The sequence below is a fragment of the Oenanthe melanoleuca genome, chromosome 20, assembly GCF_029582105.1.
Source record: "Oenanthe melanoleuca isolate GR-GAL-2019-014 chromosome 20, OMel1.0, whole genome shotgun sequence".
In the NCBI taxonomy this organism is placed as follows: Eukaryota; Metazoa; Chordata; class Aves; order Passeriformes; family Muscicapidae; genus Oenanthe; species Oenanthe melanoleuca.
The window spans coordinates 3,245,291-3,260,772 of NC_079353.1; the positions used below are offsets into that span (position 1 = coordinate 3,245,291).

The 15,482-nt window shown below is 45.0% G+C and overlaps 1 protein-coding gene across 1 annotated transcript; it reads left to right on the forward strand.

Moving 5' to 3' along the window:
* The first annotated feature begins 1,092 nt into the window (after window positions 1–1,092).
* Window positions 1,093–14,161, forward strand: NPEPL1 (aminopeptidase like 1). The gene is made up of 12 exons (XM_056507343.1): window positions 1,093–1,285; window positions 2,143–2,328; window positions 3,490–3,660; window positions 6,147–6,236; window positions 6,879–6,960; window positions 7,144–7,286; window positions 7,846–7,923; window positions 10,398–10,498; window positions 11,116–11,239; window positions 11,592–11,768; window positions 12,407–12,517; window positions 13,248–14,161. Exons 1-12 carry the CDS (start codon window positions 1,136–1,138, stop codon window positions 13,404–13,406), a joined length of 1,572 nt encoding a protein of 523 aa, XP_056363318.1. The 5' UTR covers window positions 1,093–1,135; the 3' UTR covers window positions 13,407–14,161.
* Window positions 14,162–15,482: the final 1,321 nt, after the last annotated feature.

Below are 15,482 nucleotides of genomic sequence, written 5' to 3' on the forward strand. Positions count from 1 at the left end.
CTCAGACAAATAGAGATGTTTGCAGCTGCTGGTGGTGGGACATTCACAGGGAGTTTCTGTAGATAAAATTGATTTCCTCAGTCCATTCCCTTCACCAGGACCCTCCTCTGTTGCCTTTAACTGCAACAAAAGGATCGTGGGTTAGGTGAGTGTTTTATTTGCCTTTGAGATGCTGTGGATTCAGGGAATGTCCTGGTTTTGGACTCTTAGAGCAGCAGGAACAGCAGATTTTGAACTCAATGATTGGGAGCTTACTGCCTGGAGGAATCTTTGGAATGTCTCAATCCTGAAGTAATTGCTGTGTCCTCTCACTCCCACGCTGATCTTATGTATTGGGATAACAGCAGACCCCTGAGCAGTGTATTTTCTGTGGCTCAGTAAAGAGACTCGTTAAAGTTGGAGTCTGTGTATTGAGTTACCGTCCCGTCTGTGAGGATGCACAACCGACCTCTGCAACAGATGTTCCTAAAACTTCAATTCTCAATAAAGTTCCGGTGATGTCCCTTCAAAGACCTTACTCTAAGGAAGTTTTTTCTTCTGGAATTCAGCCTGGGTTTTGGGGATTTTTGTTTCTCTTTTTAGGTGTATTTCCATTATACGCATCAGAATCCACTTTTCGCGCATAGGTGGAAGATTGCACAGAGCATCACGGCTCTCCTGGCTGCAGATCAGTGAGCAGCAGCATCCCCACGGAATGGCCACAGCACCGAACCCGAATGGCCACAGCACCGAACCCAAATGGTCACAGCACCGAACCCCACGGAATGATCACAGCACCGAACCTGTCCGAGCTCCAGGAGCGTTCTCAGCACGCTCCCAGGGACAGGCTGGGACGGTCGGGGTGTCTGTGCAGGGCAGCACTTGCACTTGCAAATCAGCATATTCTGATAACTGCCCGCTGACCAAACACTAACAGGAGGCGCTCGGCAAGCACCGAGAGATGCGAATAAACACCTTCCTCTATTGCAGCCCACCATGCAGGCGCTCTGTGAGCACAGGCACTGGGCAGGCCCGAGCGCCCACGCCGTGCCCGCAGCCTGCCCCGGCCGTGCCCGGCGCTGCCGCCACAGCGGCGCGTCCCCGCCCCGCGGAGCCGGGCCCGGGGCGGGGCGGCGCGGCCGGGCCGGGCAGGAAGATGGCGAACGTGCAGCTGGAGTTCCAGGCCAGCGCGGGCGAGGCGGACCCGCAGAACCGCCCGCTGCTCGTGCTGGGGCAGCTGCACAACCTGCACCGCCTGCCCTGGGCGCAGCTGCGGGGGAAGCTGCAGCCGCGGGTCACCGAGGAGGTGAGGCCGCGCCGCGGGTCCGCGCCCCCCTCAGAGCCCGGCAGCGCCCGCGGGGCCCCGCGCCGCGTGTCCGCCCGGCCCGGCCCGGCCCGGCTCGGCCGCCTGGTGGGACCGGCGGGGCCGCCCCGGCCCGCAGCCCCGGCCCGGCCCGGCCCTCAGCGCCGCCGTGCCCCGGCACCCCCGGGCCGGGCCGGGCCGAGCCTGTTGCTGCGGCGGGGCCGCTCCCGCTGCCCTTGTGCCCACCCGGCGGGGGAAAAGGCGCTTTGCCCTCTCTGAGGGGCTGCAGCGAGCGCTGAGAGCCCCCTCCCCGCCCGCAGCCGCTGCGGTGGGAGCTGCCGACCTGTTTGTGTAGTGGTGGTGATGGCTTGTGGTAGAATGATAAACGTTTTGCATTGCGGCTTTTAGGTCGCTAGATGTTTGGCAGGGGTTTTTATATAGGGCTCCCCAGTCTCTTAAGACAATATTTACCCTTCTTGGTTTTATTTGTTTTTAATTAAATTGCTATGTGAAATAATAATTCGGAGCTAGTAAATCAGTCCTCCTATTTATCACTAGAAAAACTGTCTCAAGTTAAGAAAGCTCTGAACCAGCCTGTGCACTAAACAGTGTGGTTTTAGATTGTAATTCATATGGCTTAAAGGAGATGCTTGTAATGGAATGTACGTTTATATTTTTTGGTTCATGAACAGGTTTGTCAAATTTCCTGTTTCTTTTCACTCCAGAGGTTGTTGTGCGCAATTTCTTTGTTTCCAACACCTAAACCCCTGTCATTAAAAAGTACCTAAATACAGCAGGAGTGAGGTGGGAAGGAAAGTCTGGCACAGTTGTTTGTCTTTACATCCCTGGTTTGTCCGCAGATCTGGCAGTCTGCTCTGAGCACTCTGAACCCCAACCCCACGGACAGCTGCCCCCTGTACCTGAACTACGCCACGGTGGCGGCGCTGCCGTCCCGGGTCAGCCGGCACAACAGCCCGTCCGCAGCGCAGTTCATCACCCGCCTGGTCAGGAACTGCCTGCCCGGGGGCGTCAACAGATGCATTCTTGTAAGTGCCTCCTGAAATGCTTCTGGTGAAACATCCAGCCAGTGCTTTCTCGACTTTTCCGGGTTGTAGCTGTCTCCAAGGAGACTGGAGGTGGACAAGTTTGATATAATTACACTGACATGAGTGGTTTTGCACTGACATGTAGGCAAGACCTGATTGTAGTGGCTTGTGCATGCTCAAGCACATTAGGAGGAGGAAATTAAGGCTGGATTAGTATGGAACATCTTCAACCAGGAATGCCCATGCAAAACGAACCATTAGTGGCTTTTTCTAAACTGGGATTCGGGATGTCAGCACATGCTTCAGGAGATGGATGTAGCCTGAGTGGAGGGTGTTATGTCTGTATCACAGAACCCATGAGAGGTGCCTTGATTGTGTAGTTCAGTGAGTTTTAAAAGTCTTGATGCAAATAATGCTCCAGTGTGAGTCCTTTGCAGCACTAGCTCTTGGACTTCTTTGGTCATCTTCCACACAAGCCTGATGAATTTATTTGTTTCTGTGAGTTCTCCAGTTAATGTCAGATTTGTGGGTTGTTGAAGAGGACTCACACAGTCAGTGTCAGTGACAAAATTTCATAGTACTCTTCACTTGGAAAACTTCTTTGCAAGAGTAATAACTCTGCTTAATCTTTACCCTTTGAAAATGTTTAACTAAAACTGCTTTCCACTGGTAATTTCTGTAATGAACTTCAGAAAAATAGTCCACCTGTTAACAAACTTTTGGGTTAATATTAGCCACATTCTCATACAATTTCTGCCTTCACATTCTTGTATCATTTCTGTCTTTGTTGCATTTGTTTTGAGCACAAGGTGGTGATTGCTGTGCCTCTTTTGGTCCTGATCTGTAGTCTAACCTGTGTTAATTGCACAGGAATAATTACAGCAGCCCAGCTCCCTTTTAAGGATGAACTAATTCCAGCAATGTAACTAATTTCCATACAGGAAATGAACTGGACCAGTTCACTGGGGTACTTTCACGCTGCCTCTCTGTCCGTGCAAAACACTATGAATGAGCTTGTCTTGACTCAGGGCTGTTATTTCCCACCCACCTCCTCTTTCCCCCTATTCCCCAGTAATATCCCAGGTAGCAGATCCTTTTGAGTGCATCTCTCCACACCTGCTGGTGTGTTGTGTGACATTTTGCTGCTGGCTGCTGTTGCAGATGGTGTGTGAGCGTTCTGAAGTCTTTGCCTCTGCCTGTGCCCTGGCCAGGGCCTTCCCCCTGTTCACACATCGCTCCAGCGCCTCCAGACGCACAGAGAAGAAAACTGTGACAGTGGAGTTCTTCCTGGTTGGCCAAAACAATGGACCAATGGAACTGGCAACACTGAAAGTAAGATTTTGGGGGTTTTCTGTCATCTCTTCCTTCATTTTATTGCATGTGCAAATGCATGTCTCAAGCTGCCTCTGGAATAGGTGTTGTGTAATTATCTTAGCTCAGGGTTCCTTGATCAGTTCACAGCATCTGTGAGTAGAAGTAATGAACATACTGCTGCAGCAGATGCTGAGGATGTTTATTCAGAATTTAGATTTCAGGGCTGGAAAACACCAAACAAACAGCACAAAGAAAATGTCTCCTCTCTCACGTGTGTCACAGATGCAAACTCTGTTTTTAGTCTTTAATATTACACTCCTTTTAGTGTGTGGGCTTCTCACTTTTTCCTACCCAGGCAAAGCTGTGTGTGACTGTGCAGGTGAATATCACAGTGGAGTCACTAGAAGTCACCTAATAGAGATCACATATATCCTCTGCTACTTCTGTCTGATGTACCTCTTTGGCTGAGTTCTTGTGGCAGAACTGTGGCCAGAAGCAAGACCCTAAGAAACAAAACAGCTTGGAGATAAGCTGTTCATGAAATTTGTCCAAGTCATCTTTCAATGGCAGAAAATCAAAGACTGTTTCCCTTGTTTGACTGTTTCAGAGAGGAAACCCCATGTGTTGGCATGCCAGGTCATTCCTCTTCAAGATCCATCAACTTAAAAGCTATTCCAAGGTTTGCAGTTAATCTTTTAGGGAACTCCCTGTTCAGTGCTCCAGTTTCTGTGCTTCAGTACAGATGGATACTTCCTTATCTGTTCAGTCAGTGAAGTTACAGAAACCCCTTAAAAGTTTTGGCAGTGGATTTGACAAAGGTTATGGTGTTGCTGCATTCAAAATTCACAGCATTACAGCTTTAGGGTATTTTTTTTTCAGTATCTTTTCCTCTGTGCTTGGTCTTTACTCAGCTGATTTGGCCTCAGAAAATGGTGTCAGCCCAGTTTTCAGCAGAGTGGCAAAGACAGGCATGCTGAGAGTACAACTCTTGATCACTCCATTTTTCCATGCCCCAAATGAGAAAAAGCATAGCTGGTGTCAAAAATAGTTCCTTCAGATAGGTAGATTCCAAACCACTTGGGTTATTTTTAACATAAAACAAAGCTGCAATTATTTCTACCTCCTGTTTTTCCCCTTGATGTCAATGCCAGAAATATTACTGGTTTCCTCTTAGCTGAGTTTGCACCCCTTAAATTCAACCAACACCAGACAGCTAATGCAGAGCATGGAAGAGGCATGTGGTAGGACATTTTTATCTAAACCTCTCCCTTGACATGTTGTATTTTACACCTACTGTGTTGTGCAGGATATTTTATGGTGAGGACTAGCAGGGATTGTCAGAGCTTTGCAAGGCACATATTAAAGGCTGCATTATCCAGGTTCTCTGGAGCACTCTGGAAACACAAACACAGGCACAGCTTATTTCTGGAAGTCATGCTGCTCCCCTAGAGCTTGGCCTTGGGGTTAGAGCACCTCCTTTTACCTGCATGGCCTTAACAGGGAATCACTCCAGACAGAGCTTGGCTCCTGAGGAGGTCCTTACCCCTTTAGGGACAGTAAAGCAATCAGAAGTAATTGCAGGAATTGGGCACAATTCCAAAGCAAGCCAAGGTTTAGGAGTGTGCTGGGGTAAAAATGTATCCTTAGCCTGGTCTGGCCAAGCCAAACTTCAGATACCTCAGCAGGAGTGAGTGTCCAACACCTCAGATTCCTGTGAAACCCATCTTGATTCACCCTTGTGCTGTGTGTGGTCCTCAGTGTAGTGTGGCTACTGGAAAGCTTGCACAGTTTCCTTCCCTCAGGTCTTACAGCTTCAAGTTGTTAGTTTGTGGTAATTGAAAGTTGAAGCTTGGTGAATGGTGTCTTCATGCCAGGAGGATCCTTCTTTAAGGAAACAGCCTTGGATACATGACCATTTTGATTCTGTCCACCCTTGCTTAGATAAGTTTTTGCTCAGTCCAGGTGAGGGTCAGTCCATTTTGCCACAGAAATCAGGAAACAGTGCATGTTTTACACAAACATGAAATATTCCAGTTTCCCCATTGGCCTGTCATATAGAACATCTCACAGCAATAATCTTTATTGCCCTCAGCCACTCTGCCTGCCCTGTACAAACTCTGCAGTTTCCCATTTGCAGATTACACAATCTCTGCAGGTTTCCAACCCCAGCAGCCCATAAGCTCATTGTGACTTCCTGAATTAGCTGCCTCTTATCTTTCTTTCCTCCACCTCACATTGCCTTGGATAATGGAGAAAGATATTAATTTTGCAACACCAGTTTGCAGGGTAAAGGAATACACTTGCTTAAAAATTAAAGCACGTAGAAAAATAAGTTGGGCACATACAAAAAATAATGGTTTAAAATAATTGTTTAACTCTGCTGGTGGCAGTTAAGCATTAACATGCCCTAGAGGAGCCACACATGTGGTGCTGGCTGCAGAGGGATGAATGCAAAGCTGTGCCAAAGCCCAGCCCCTGCTCAGTGTCCCCCCTTGTGTTGGCAGTGCCTGGCCAGTGCCACCGACGGCGTCCGGCTGGCCGCGCGCATCGTGGACACCCCGTGCAACGAGATGAACACCGACACCTTCCTGGAGGTTGGTGATGCTCCTCGTGGGTGGGATTGCTGATTGCAGCTCCAGACTGCAGTAATTAAACCCAAGTGTTGCTGTCTCTCAGTGAGTAGGAAGAAAATCAAACCAGGGGTGCTCAGACTCTTCCTTTGGCCTTTCACGTTTTGTAGAACTGTGCAGAGTTGGAAGGAGGCAGAGTTTACAGCTTGGATTAGGGGACTGGGAAGCTGGAAAAATGAGTTCCTCATTTGGTCATGGCACTGGATTCTTGTTTTAAACCTGATGGTGACCAGAGCTACTGAAATTATGGGACAGTTGACATATTTCCAAATGAGCTTTATCATAAAGATCTGGAAAGCTGTTGAGAATGAAATTATTCCTGTCCTATTACATCATGATCCAATGGAGTGAACAGTTGTCCTTTACCTCAGAAGATTTCTTTTACTGGCAGAGCCTAAAGGTCAAATTTATATTTCATGCCATAGTAAGTCAAGGATGTGTCAGTGGAATTAGGCCATTGGAAAAGCAGCACCACTCTCAAAATTGTGAATGTTTGTGTATGCATGCAAAAATCACAAAAACCCCTTAACTGGGTACCAGTTCGTGTGGAAAGGCACACGTGTCCTGATGATTGACTGACAATGTCCTTTTTTCTGAATTATTAAGGAAATCAAAAAAGTTGGCAAGGATCTTGGGATTACTCCTACCATTATCCGAGATGAGGAGCTGAAAGAGAGAGGCTTTGGAGGTACATCTTGTTGAGTATTCAGGTTTTTTTCCTAGCTGATGACTGGAATGTTTTGCCATCTCCATTGTAATGTTTCATTTGCACATTTTTAAACTGTTTCATTGCCCATAGCATTCCAAGAAAATACCCACAGTGGCTTCCTGCAGTCTTTCTTCCCCACAGGTTTAATTCTCTGTTTTCCAGGCATCTATGGAGTTGGAAAGGCAGCTCTGCATCCCCCAGCCCTGGCAGTTCTCAGTCACACTCCAGATGGTGCCACACAGACCATTGCCTGGGTGGGCAAAGGTATTGTGTATGACACTGGAGGACTCAGCATCAAGGGAAAGGTACAGAAACCCTTGTTCTGCTGCTGCCTTTGCTTACACTGTTGTTTTCTGGTGGAAGCAGTTCAGGTGATGTCTGTAGGAAACAAAAGTACCTTTTTATTGAGTGAAATGCTTGATCTTTTGTCATCCATGTGGATACAGACTATCAGGAGAGAAGACCAAATGGGATTCAAGGACCACTGCAGAGCAATTCAATAGCAACATGATATTTTGCCCTTTAAATATTTCCTGCTGAAAGGCAGAAAGTAGGAACAAAGATGTTTAATTTCTGGTTTCAAACTTAGAACCAAAACCTATTGGAGTTGGCCTCAATGTGAAACTTTTAAACAACATTTTTCTTTTTACTTTCCTTACAGTTTAGCAGCCCAGGTTTAGTATTTTTCAGTTCCAAGACCAGATCCACCAATAAGCAGAGGCACATGTTCCTTGTTAGTGTTGTTGACAGCTGAGCACTGTCAAAACCAGAGTCTCAGAAGCATCAGAAACACTGGTTCTAGCAGGCATCACTGTGAAATTCTCTTTCAAAGATAAAAAAAATCCTATGGTTCTGTTTAAACAGACTACTATGCCTGGAATGAAACGAGACTGTGGTGGAGCAGCTGCTATTTTGGGTGCCTTCAAAGCCACTGTAAAGCAAGTAAGTAAAATGTGTTAATTGATATCGTGTATCCCAGCACTGCCAAGGAGCTTGGATGTATTCCCAGAGACAGAGGCCTGTCTAATCCTGAAGTTCTGACCTCCACTGCTCTTAGTGAGCTTGAGCCACTCTGCTCTTTCTGCTATTCCAGGAAAATATTTCACATCTTTACTGGGATCTTGAGAAATTGTGAGAAATTCCTTGAGTGTTGATTTTTTTTTTTAAGGGTCTTCCTTGAATTGCAGGGTTTGTTCTGTGAACTGAGTGGTTTCTAGTTCCTTGAATCAGGTCTATACTTGAGTTATCCAGTGCTGATTTTGTTTAAGCTGTGGGATTTGGGGCAGCTGTTGTCACCTTAGCGAAGAAGGGGATGAGTGACTCTGGGATATGAAGTATTTCTATATTCCAAACCTGTGCCAGGTCTAATATTAGCCTAGTGGGGAAGTAGCAGCTCTAGTGTCATCAGGAGCTGCTTGTTGGTTTGCTTCTGTGGTCAGAAAGTAGTGGGGGAGCTGAGAAGAAGCCAGGTATTGAAATATGAAGAATTACAATTATATTCTTGTTGCACTTTAACAATGCAAACTGGGGAAAAGTGGCTGCTGCCAATAAAACTCTGCCCTCTCCACAAATCCAGTGATTCAGTCTTGCTGACAGAGCAGCTATTGCCTCCAAGGAGTATCCAAAGTTCAGAAAATATTTACTGCTGCAGATTAATGCATAGATCTGATGGATGCTTTGTCCAGGGGCTGATCAGTGCCAAATTCCCATTTCTCAATAGTCTAGCTCTGTGCCTTGGCCCTAACAGCATGTTTGATGTGGAAAGATTGTAAACTTCACAGTTATCTACTGAGAATTAAAATTGAAAACAGATTTGTGAGCTGTATCTCAGGCAGAATAACTACCTTGCATAACTAAATCCTTCAGGAAGTCAGAGGTCTGCAAGGGATAGGAGCTGGAATGCAGTGCTTTGGGAGACTTTGGGATAGCCATGGATGGGGACATCCTTTCAGTGGCTCAGTCCTTGTTTCCAGAGTAGTTTTGTGTGTGATTGTCTGCACTGAGGGAAGTTCCATTCACAGTCACAGTAGATGTGAGCACAAGTGATCTGTCAGTTCATACCCACTTACTGCAGCAGGGAATAAACTGCCAGTGATGTGTTTGGGCAGACTGAGCCTGGAGAAATCTTTATATACAATTATATGTAAAAACAAAGGAATGAACTCACTGCTTAATTTTACAGTCTTGTGTGAAAGAACCTGTAAATGACACCTCTGCAGAAAATGTGTTCAGAGAGGCAGTGGGAAGAATTTGTTGTTACTGTTTCAAGGCTTTTTTAAAAATGCTTTTAAGAATAAAAGAAAGGTGGAAGAGGTTTCACTGAGCTATTCTTTGTCACAGAGACTGAAGTGGGAAATGTGTGTTGGATAGAAAGCTCAGTGGGAAGAGGGGTAGAGGTTATTTTCCATCTTCATAAAATAACTGCCTGCATGCTGTTCAACAGTTACACAATATGTTTTTAAAAGGCTTTGGATGGCAACATTATACAAGTGATTTTTCCTAGAAAGATGCATTTTCTCCATTATGAGCTTTCCAACACAAGGGAGAAGAGAAAAACATTGACTTAAATTTTTGATTTCTTTCTTGTTAACATGATCCTGCAGGTTAGCATAGTGAATCCTGCTTTTGAAGAGCTGCAGGCAGAATGAGTTTCAGGAAAGGGAACTGATTCTGGAAATAGATTTTCACTTTTTGACAGTAGATTAACAATATGTCTCTCGGAGGAGAAAAACCCAGCACAGTGCAGTGAGACTCTGTTGTGAATAGTTGGGTCATGGAGGGAAGGTCTGGGCTAGAAACTGGAATTACTTTTTGCTTCTAAAAGCTGCCTATTCTTTTGGAAGGTTTTGATTGATGCCTTTGCCCTTTAGACTTCAGAACATGAGCTGATTCAGCAAGCCCAGATTTCTTCAGCCACAGACTTTTATCAAGAGATGAAGAGTAAAACTGGCCCAGGTTTCCCCCCAGAATTTGATGTTGTTAAGGTTAATTATCCCAGTTAAGGAGGAACAATGTTTTCATTTGTTAAATGCTGCTGACTCCCTGTCTCTTCCTAGAATCCCTCCACACAATACAACTGCTGTATAAATAACAGAATCATCATCCATTTTAAAATACCATCCATAACCACATAAGCACTTGACTTTAAATAAAAATTAAAATATTATGAGACAAACCAGAAGAGAGGAGGCTAAGGGAAAAAAATAAATAAAACAGGTTAAAAATGCTGTGTGCCTCCCAGAAAGAATGACACATTTAAAAAACCCAACACCCACCCACCTGTCCAAAAAACCCACCAGACTTCCTTTGAAAATTGCAGCATTGCTGTTGAGAAGTCTTAATCCCTCACTGATTTCAGTCCCAGTAAATGATCTTGATGTGAATCAAAAGCCATTTCTCCTCTCTGGTTGTTACAGGGGTTTAAGGACAATCTTCATGCTGTTTTTTGTCTGGCTGAGAATGCAGTGGGACCACGTGCAACGAGACCTGATGACATTCATGTTCTTTACTCTGGAAAGTAAGATTGTATCTATCCCTTTCCCAGAAACAGAATAAACATCATTTTTCTGTTAATCTGAGAGCCATGCAGATTGTGAAGCTGTCCCCAAATCAGCTTCCCTAAATATTGATAATTGCATTTTAGGCATCCATAGTAGTGAGTTTTAGGTGTGCTTAGATTTTACTGTGGGGTATGTAAAATATACATCAAAATACATGTATATCATGAGCTGCACTTCCCTTAAAGCACTCAGATTTAGTGGTTTTTGTAGTAGAACCAGTTTTCTGTGTCCATCTGCAGCTGCACTGTGTGGCAAAGCAGCAGACAGGCCACCAGTGGATCAGAATCTCTTTTAAGGACAGGTGTTACTTCTTTGGCAGTAATTTGTAGAATCCCAGCAAGGCATCACGCAGGCTCATCAAGCAGAGCCTGCCACCAGGGCAGTGCTGTCATTTCCCTTTTCCTCGTGTGCTCTGTCTGGGTGCTTGGAGCTGGGCAGTAGCAGCCCTGCAGACTTGCAGGGTCAAATAAGAGAAGCACATGAGGCTGCTCTCTGAAGTATTCTAGTCCAGACAGGTGAGTCCTGACTTGCAGCCTGAGGCACTCCAGTCTGACATGGCCTCTCTTGCTCCCAGAACTGTGGAAATCAATAACACTGATGCAGAAGGTCGCCTGATCCTGGCGGATGGAGTCGCTTACGCCTGCAAAGACCTTGGAGCTGATATCATTCTGGATATGGCCACTCTTACTGGAGCTCAGGTGCAACACTTTACTTTTAGAACTCAGTTTCTTTTCTGTTCTTTATGCAACTTTTTTGCTTTTGCATACTTAATTTAAAAGTGATGTTCTGATGACATCAGCAGCTGATGTAAGCAGGACAGTACTCCATGTTTGCAATTCAATTTATAGTCACCAGAACTGATTTGTTAGTAGTGATCAGGATGTTTTTTGTCCATGAAATGGCTTCCATTTCAAGTCATACACAGGGTGGTTCAAGGATACAAATTTAACACCATTCTCTTCTAGTACCTGTTCCTGTTTCATACAAGGTTATATTGATGAGCAGTGGTGGAAGGTGACTTCCTCCTGACTTTGTCCTTTACCTCACCAGGGAATTGCTACAGGAAAATACCATGCTGCTGTTCTTACAAATAATGAGGAGTGGGAAAAGGCTTGTGTTAAAGCTGGCAGGAACTGTGGAGACTTGGTGCATCCTCTGGTGTACTGCCCTGAGCTCCACTTCAGTGAATTTACCTCTGCTGTAGCTGATATGAAGAACTCTGTAGCAGTAAGATTTCTTTTAATTTTTTTCTCTGACATAAAAATGTGTGTTTTCTAGACAATGAGCTGGTCTGCTGAAAGCTCTTCATGGGGGCACCTTTTAGAAATGGCCCATATTGTCCTGGTCTTCTGGGTCTTTCACCTGGGGCTCTGCAGGCTTTCTTTAGTGGCATTTTTAAACAGGGTGACCTGCTGCAAAGGTATCTTTGGGCTGCTTGCCTTTTAAACATGGCTCTAAATGAATGCTGAATTCTTGGATGGACACCTTTTAGGAAATCAAGATGGGCATTCCTCAGACCATACATCACCAGCAGGGAAGGTAGCTGGGAGTGCAGAAACCAGGAAACTGAGGATGGAGGGCTCAGAATTGCTGCAGCTGCTTTTGCTGCATTTGAGAGTTCCAGTGTGCAGTGAGGTTCCAAAAGCACTGCAGAAAGGAGTGTGGGCAGAAGAGGAATTGAGCAGGGGCACACTGCTGCTAGGGACTAAGTCCAGGATTTACAGTAAAGTTGGTTTCTAAGGCTGTTTCAGGGCCCTTCATTAAGCTTTGAACGAGATCTGTGTAACTGTCTTTCCTGTAGGCAGAATGAACCATTTACATTTTCTTTGCTTGTGAGACCAGCTCTATTTTTATTGCTGCCACAGGACAGAGACAACACCCCAAGCTCCTGTGCTGGGCTCTTCATTGCCTCCCACATTGGCTTCGACTGGCCCGGGGTGTGGGTGCACATCGACATCGCTGCTCCCGTGCACGCCGTGAGTGTTCCTGCCCCTCCCTGCTCACAGGCTGGGCAAACCCAGTGCAGTGTGTGCATCCCCTTCAGAGGGACACAGATAGGTGGGGAAGGGTCCTTCAGAAAAGCACTGACTCCTCTCTGTTGCGAGTTTCTTGGTTTGGTAGTTTCATCCGTTCGTATTTTTATTTTGGTTTTAAAATATTCCAACAGCCACTTTAATCAGTGACATCTTCATTATAGTGAGCATTGACAACTTGCTGGTCTCTGTTCATGGCAATAATCCCAGCCTTCCATTTTCAACCATGTTGTTTTAAGATGATTGACCAGAATTGATCATCCTTCCAAAAATATGTTCCCTCTTGGAGATTTTCTCTCCTCCTTTTGGTAGAACTCGTGTATTTTTTATTTTTTTTTTACTAAAAACTAAGCCAATTCACTCCACTTGCTTCTTTTGTTTTTTTTAAACCCAGTTATTCAGCTCATATTCCAAATCCATGCTCAGGCTGGGTGGGAGATCCCTTACCCTGAACAATGCTGGCCTCTCTCCACCCACAAGTCAGTGGGAGCTCTGTTCTCATGTGTTGGTTTAATCCATCTGGGACAGATTCCAGTGGCAGTGAGGATGCAGCAGCACAGAGCAGGGCTTGGCTGTGGCTGCTGACCACCACAGCTCTTGTTGGATGAGTTGCCAAATTAAAACTAATCCAAGCCCTGCAAGTGTGAACAATGTGGTTTTGGTTTCATTCTAGGGTGAGAGAGCTACTGGCTATGGTGTGGCTTTGTTGCTGTCCCTGTTTGGAGGGGCCTCTGAAGACCCTTTGCTAAACCTGGTGTCTCCCCTGGGCTGCAATGGGGACTCTCCCCCTGAGGAGATGGAGAGGGACTCCAAGAGACGGCGCCTGGTTTGACACCCCAGCCCTGGGGTGTGGGGTTACCTCACTTTGCACTGATCTGTTCTCAAGCAATGAAATGTCACATGTCAGAAATTGCCATTGTTTTGTTTTATTTGGGTTTTTTTTACTATCATGATAAGATTTATTACTTGTTTCTGATAAAAACAGCCTGATGTATTGTTTAGTTTGTTTTTTTTAAATTATTGGTGCACACAGTTGCTGAATGATACCAGTGGTGCAGAGTCCAGGCTCAACTAACTATATCAGGAAGAGGCCTTGTCCTCCTCTGAGCTCCTCACAAAACCTAACTAAGTGCATTAATGCATGAGAAGCTCTCTCTAGTCTGAAGAAGCAACTGCAGCTATTGCTTACAAAGCCTTCTGAATTACTTATTATATGTGAGGTTTTATCAGACATTTCTGCAGGCCCCACTACATCTCAGAACACAGGACAAAGAAAAAAACCTCTGTAGGCTTGGCTTATTCAGAGACAATTTAGCTTAGCAGCAAAGGAGATGTAATGAGAAGAGGCCTATAGTTTTAATAAGGTGCTGTTTCCGCATGTTTTAATGTTCTTCTGACAGTAAAATCAGCAAGAGGGGTTCAGAACATATCTCTGTGTAATTGTTCCACATACAAATTACAGAATGTATTCATGTTAAATGAGGAAAACAATAGAGGGACTGTGATTGAGTAAAATCGGTTTACAAAGCAGAGTGGCTTCTTGCCACTTAATAAATTTATTATTATTAAAGAAGCTTACATATCCCATGTGGTGTTTTGTGGTGTTATTTACATTTCTGAGAACGCTGAGTGCTCCAAAACTTTGTGTACAGCATCATTACCCTGCTCACATTCCTTTTCCCAGCACTCAGAGCTGGGAGAGGAACAGCTTGCAGTGAGTGCTGTGGGGCAGCTCTGCAGAACTTTGTGATTCACTTCATTTGACTCAGCAGCAGCCAGGGATGCTCAGTGTGAGTTTCTGTCCCAGCCACAGGGAGCTCCCAGGTTTGGCTGGGACACCCACGGGAAGTGACTGGTCCCAGCTGATGTCATGGCAGTGACAGGGAACAGAGACACCAAGTCCCTGTCCTGGGGCTGCAGCATCAGCCTTTGGGAGCATTTCCTGGCTCCAGCAGTGTCAGTGTGAGAAATCCCCCCAGCACCCCCTGGCTTCTTTGCAGGTCAAGTCAGGCTGAGCTGTGAGGGATTGTGCCTTTCTCTGTTGAGGGGATCTCTAGAGAACTGCTGTTGGTTTTAGCTGGAGTTCCAACATGAGAGACACCAAGAGTCCTTTTGATTGAAGACTTCTTGGAAAGCATAATGCAGAAGGGAGCAGGAAAATGTTTCATTCTGATTGTGTGGCCCTATTTGATAGACAAAATGTTACTTTAAAAAAAGCCACAACCCCAGAACTTCATTACTTCCTGTATTTGTTTCTCCCTTGCTGTTCTGGCTCTCTGATCCACTTGAGTTTTAAGAAATCTGTATCTGAATGAGTTCTGCCTTTGGTCATTCTTAACACTTGGTATGAAGCACTACCTGGTACCAAAAACTGCTGTGGGAAATGTGTTGATGAAGTAATTTTTATTACAGACTCAGCATTGTAGCAAATAGCAATATGTTCTAATTTTAGTGCTCTGAGATCATCCTCAATCTCCATTCTGTAGAAGCATTCTTCAAGTTAATCAATTCTAATTTTGAAATGTTGTGGTTTGCCAGATTTTTACATAAATAGTAGCCTGTGGCTTTGTGGCACAATGCTCAATTCTGATGTTATTCACTGAATGAGAACAGAGAAGTTTGATTTTGATGCCTGATTATCATATTCTTCAATTTTGCTGTGTCTCAAGGCATATAATTCTGCTGGATTTAGTTTGTAAGGCACTTAATAGAAGCCATTATTTAAAACTAAGTACCTCATATTAAAGAAATCTATTAAGAAAAACCTGAAAAGCAAATGAGAGGTTTGGGAAATCAAAACCCAAAAACCAGCTGAAGTTTGCCAAAGGACAGTAAAATAAATGCATTCAACACATAGTAATAAAAAAGTCTGATGCTTCCTCTGTATCAGAGATACAAATTAAAAATC

What these genes read in the sequence shown, in the direction of transcription:
- NPEPL1 (XM_056507343.1), top strand. Translation starts at nt 1,136, where the DNA reads ATGGCGAACGTGCAGCTGGAGTTCCAGGCCAGCGCGGGCGAGGCGGAC. An exon ending in ACACCGACACCTTCCTGGAG is followed by an intron (nt 6,237 to 6,878) that starts GTTGGTGATGCT and finishes TGAATTATTAAG; the next exon opens with GAAATCAAAAAAGTTGGCAA. An exon ending in GAAAGAGAGAGGCTTTGGAG is followed by an intron (nt 6,961 to 7,143) that starts GTACATCTTGTT and finishes TCTGTTTTCCAG; the next exon opens with GCATCTATGGAGTTGGAAAG.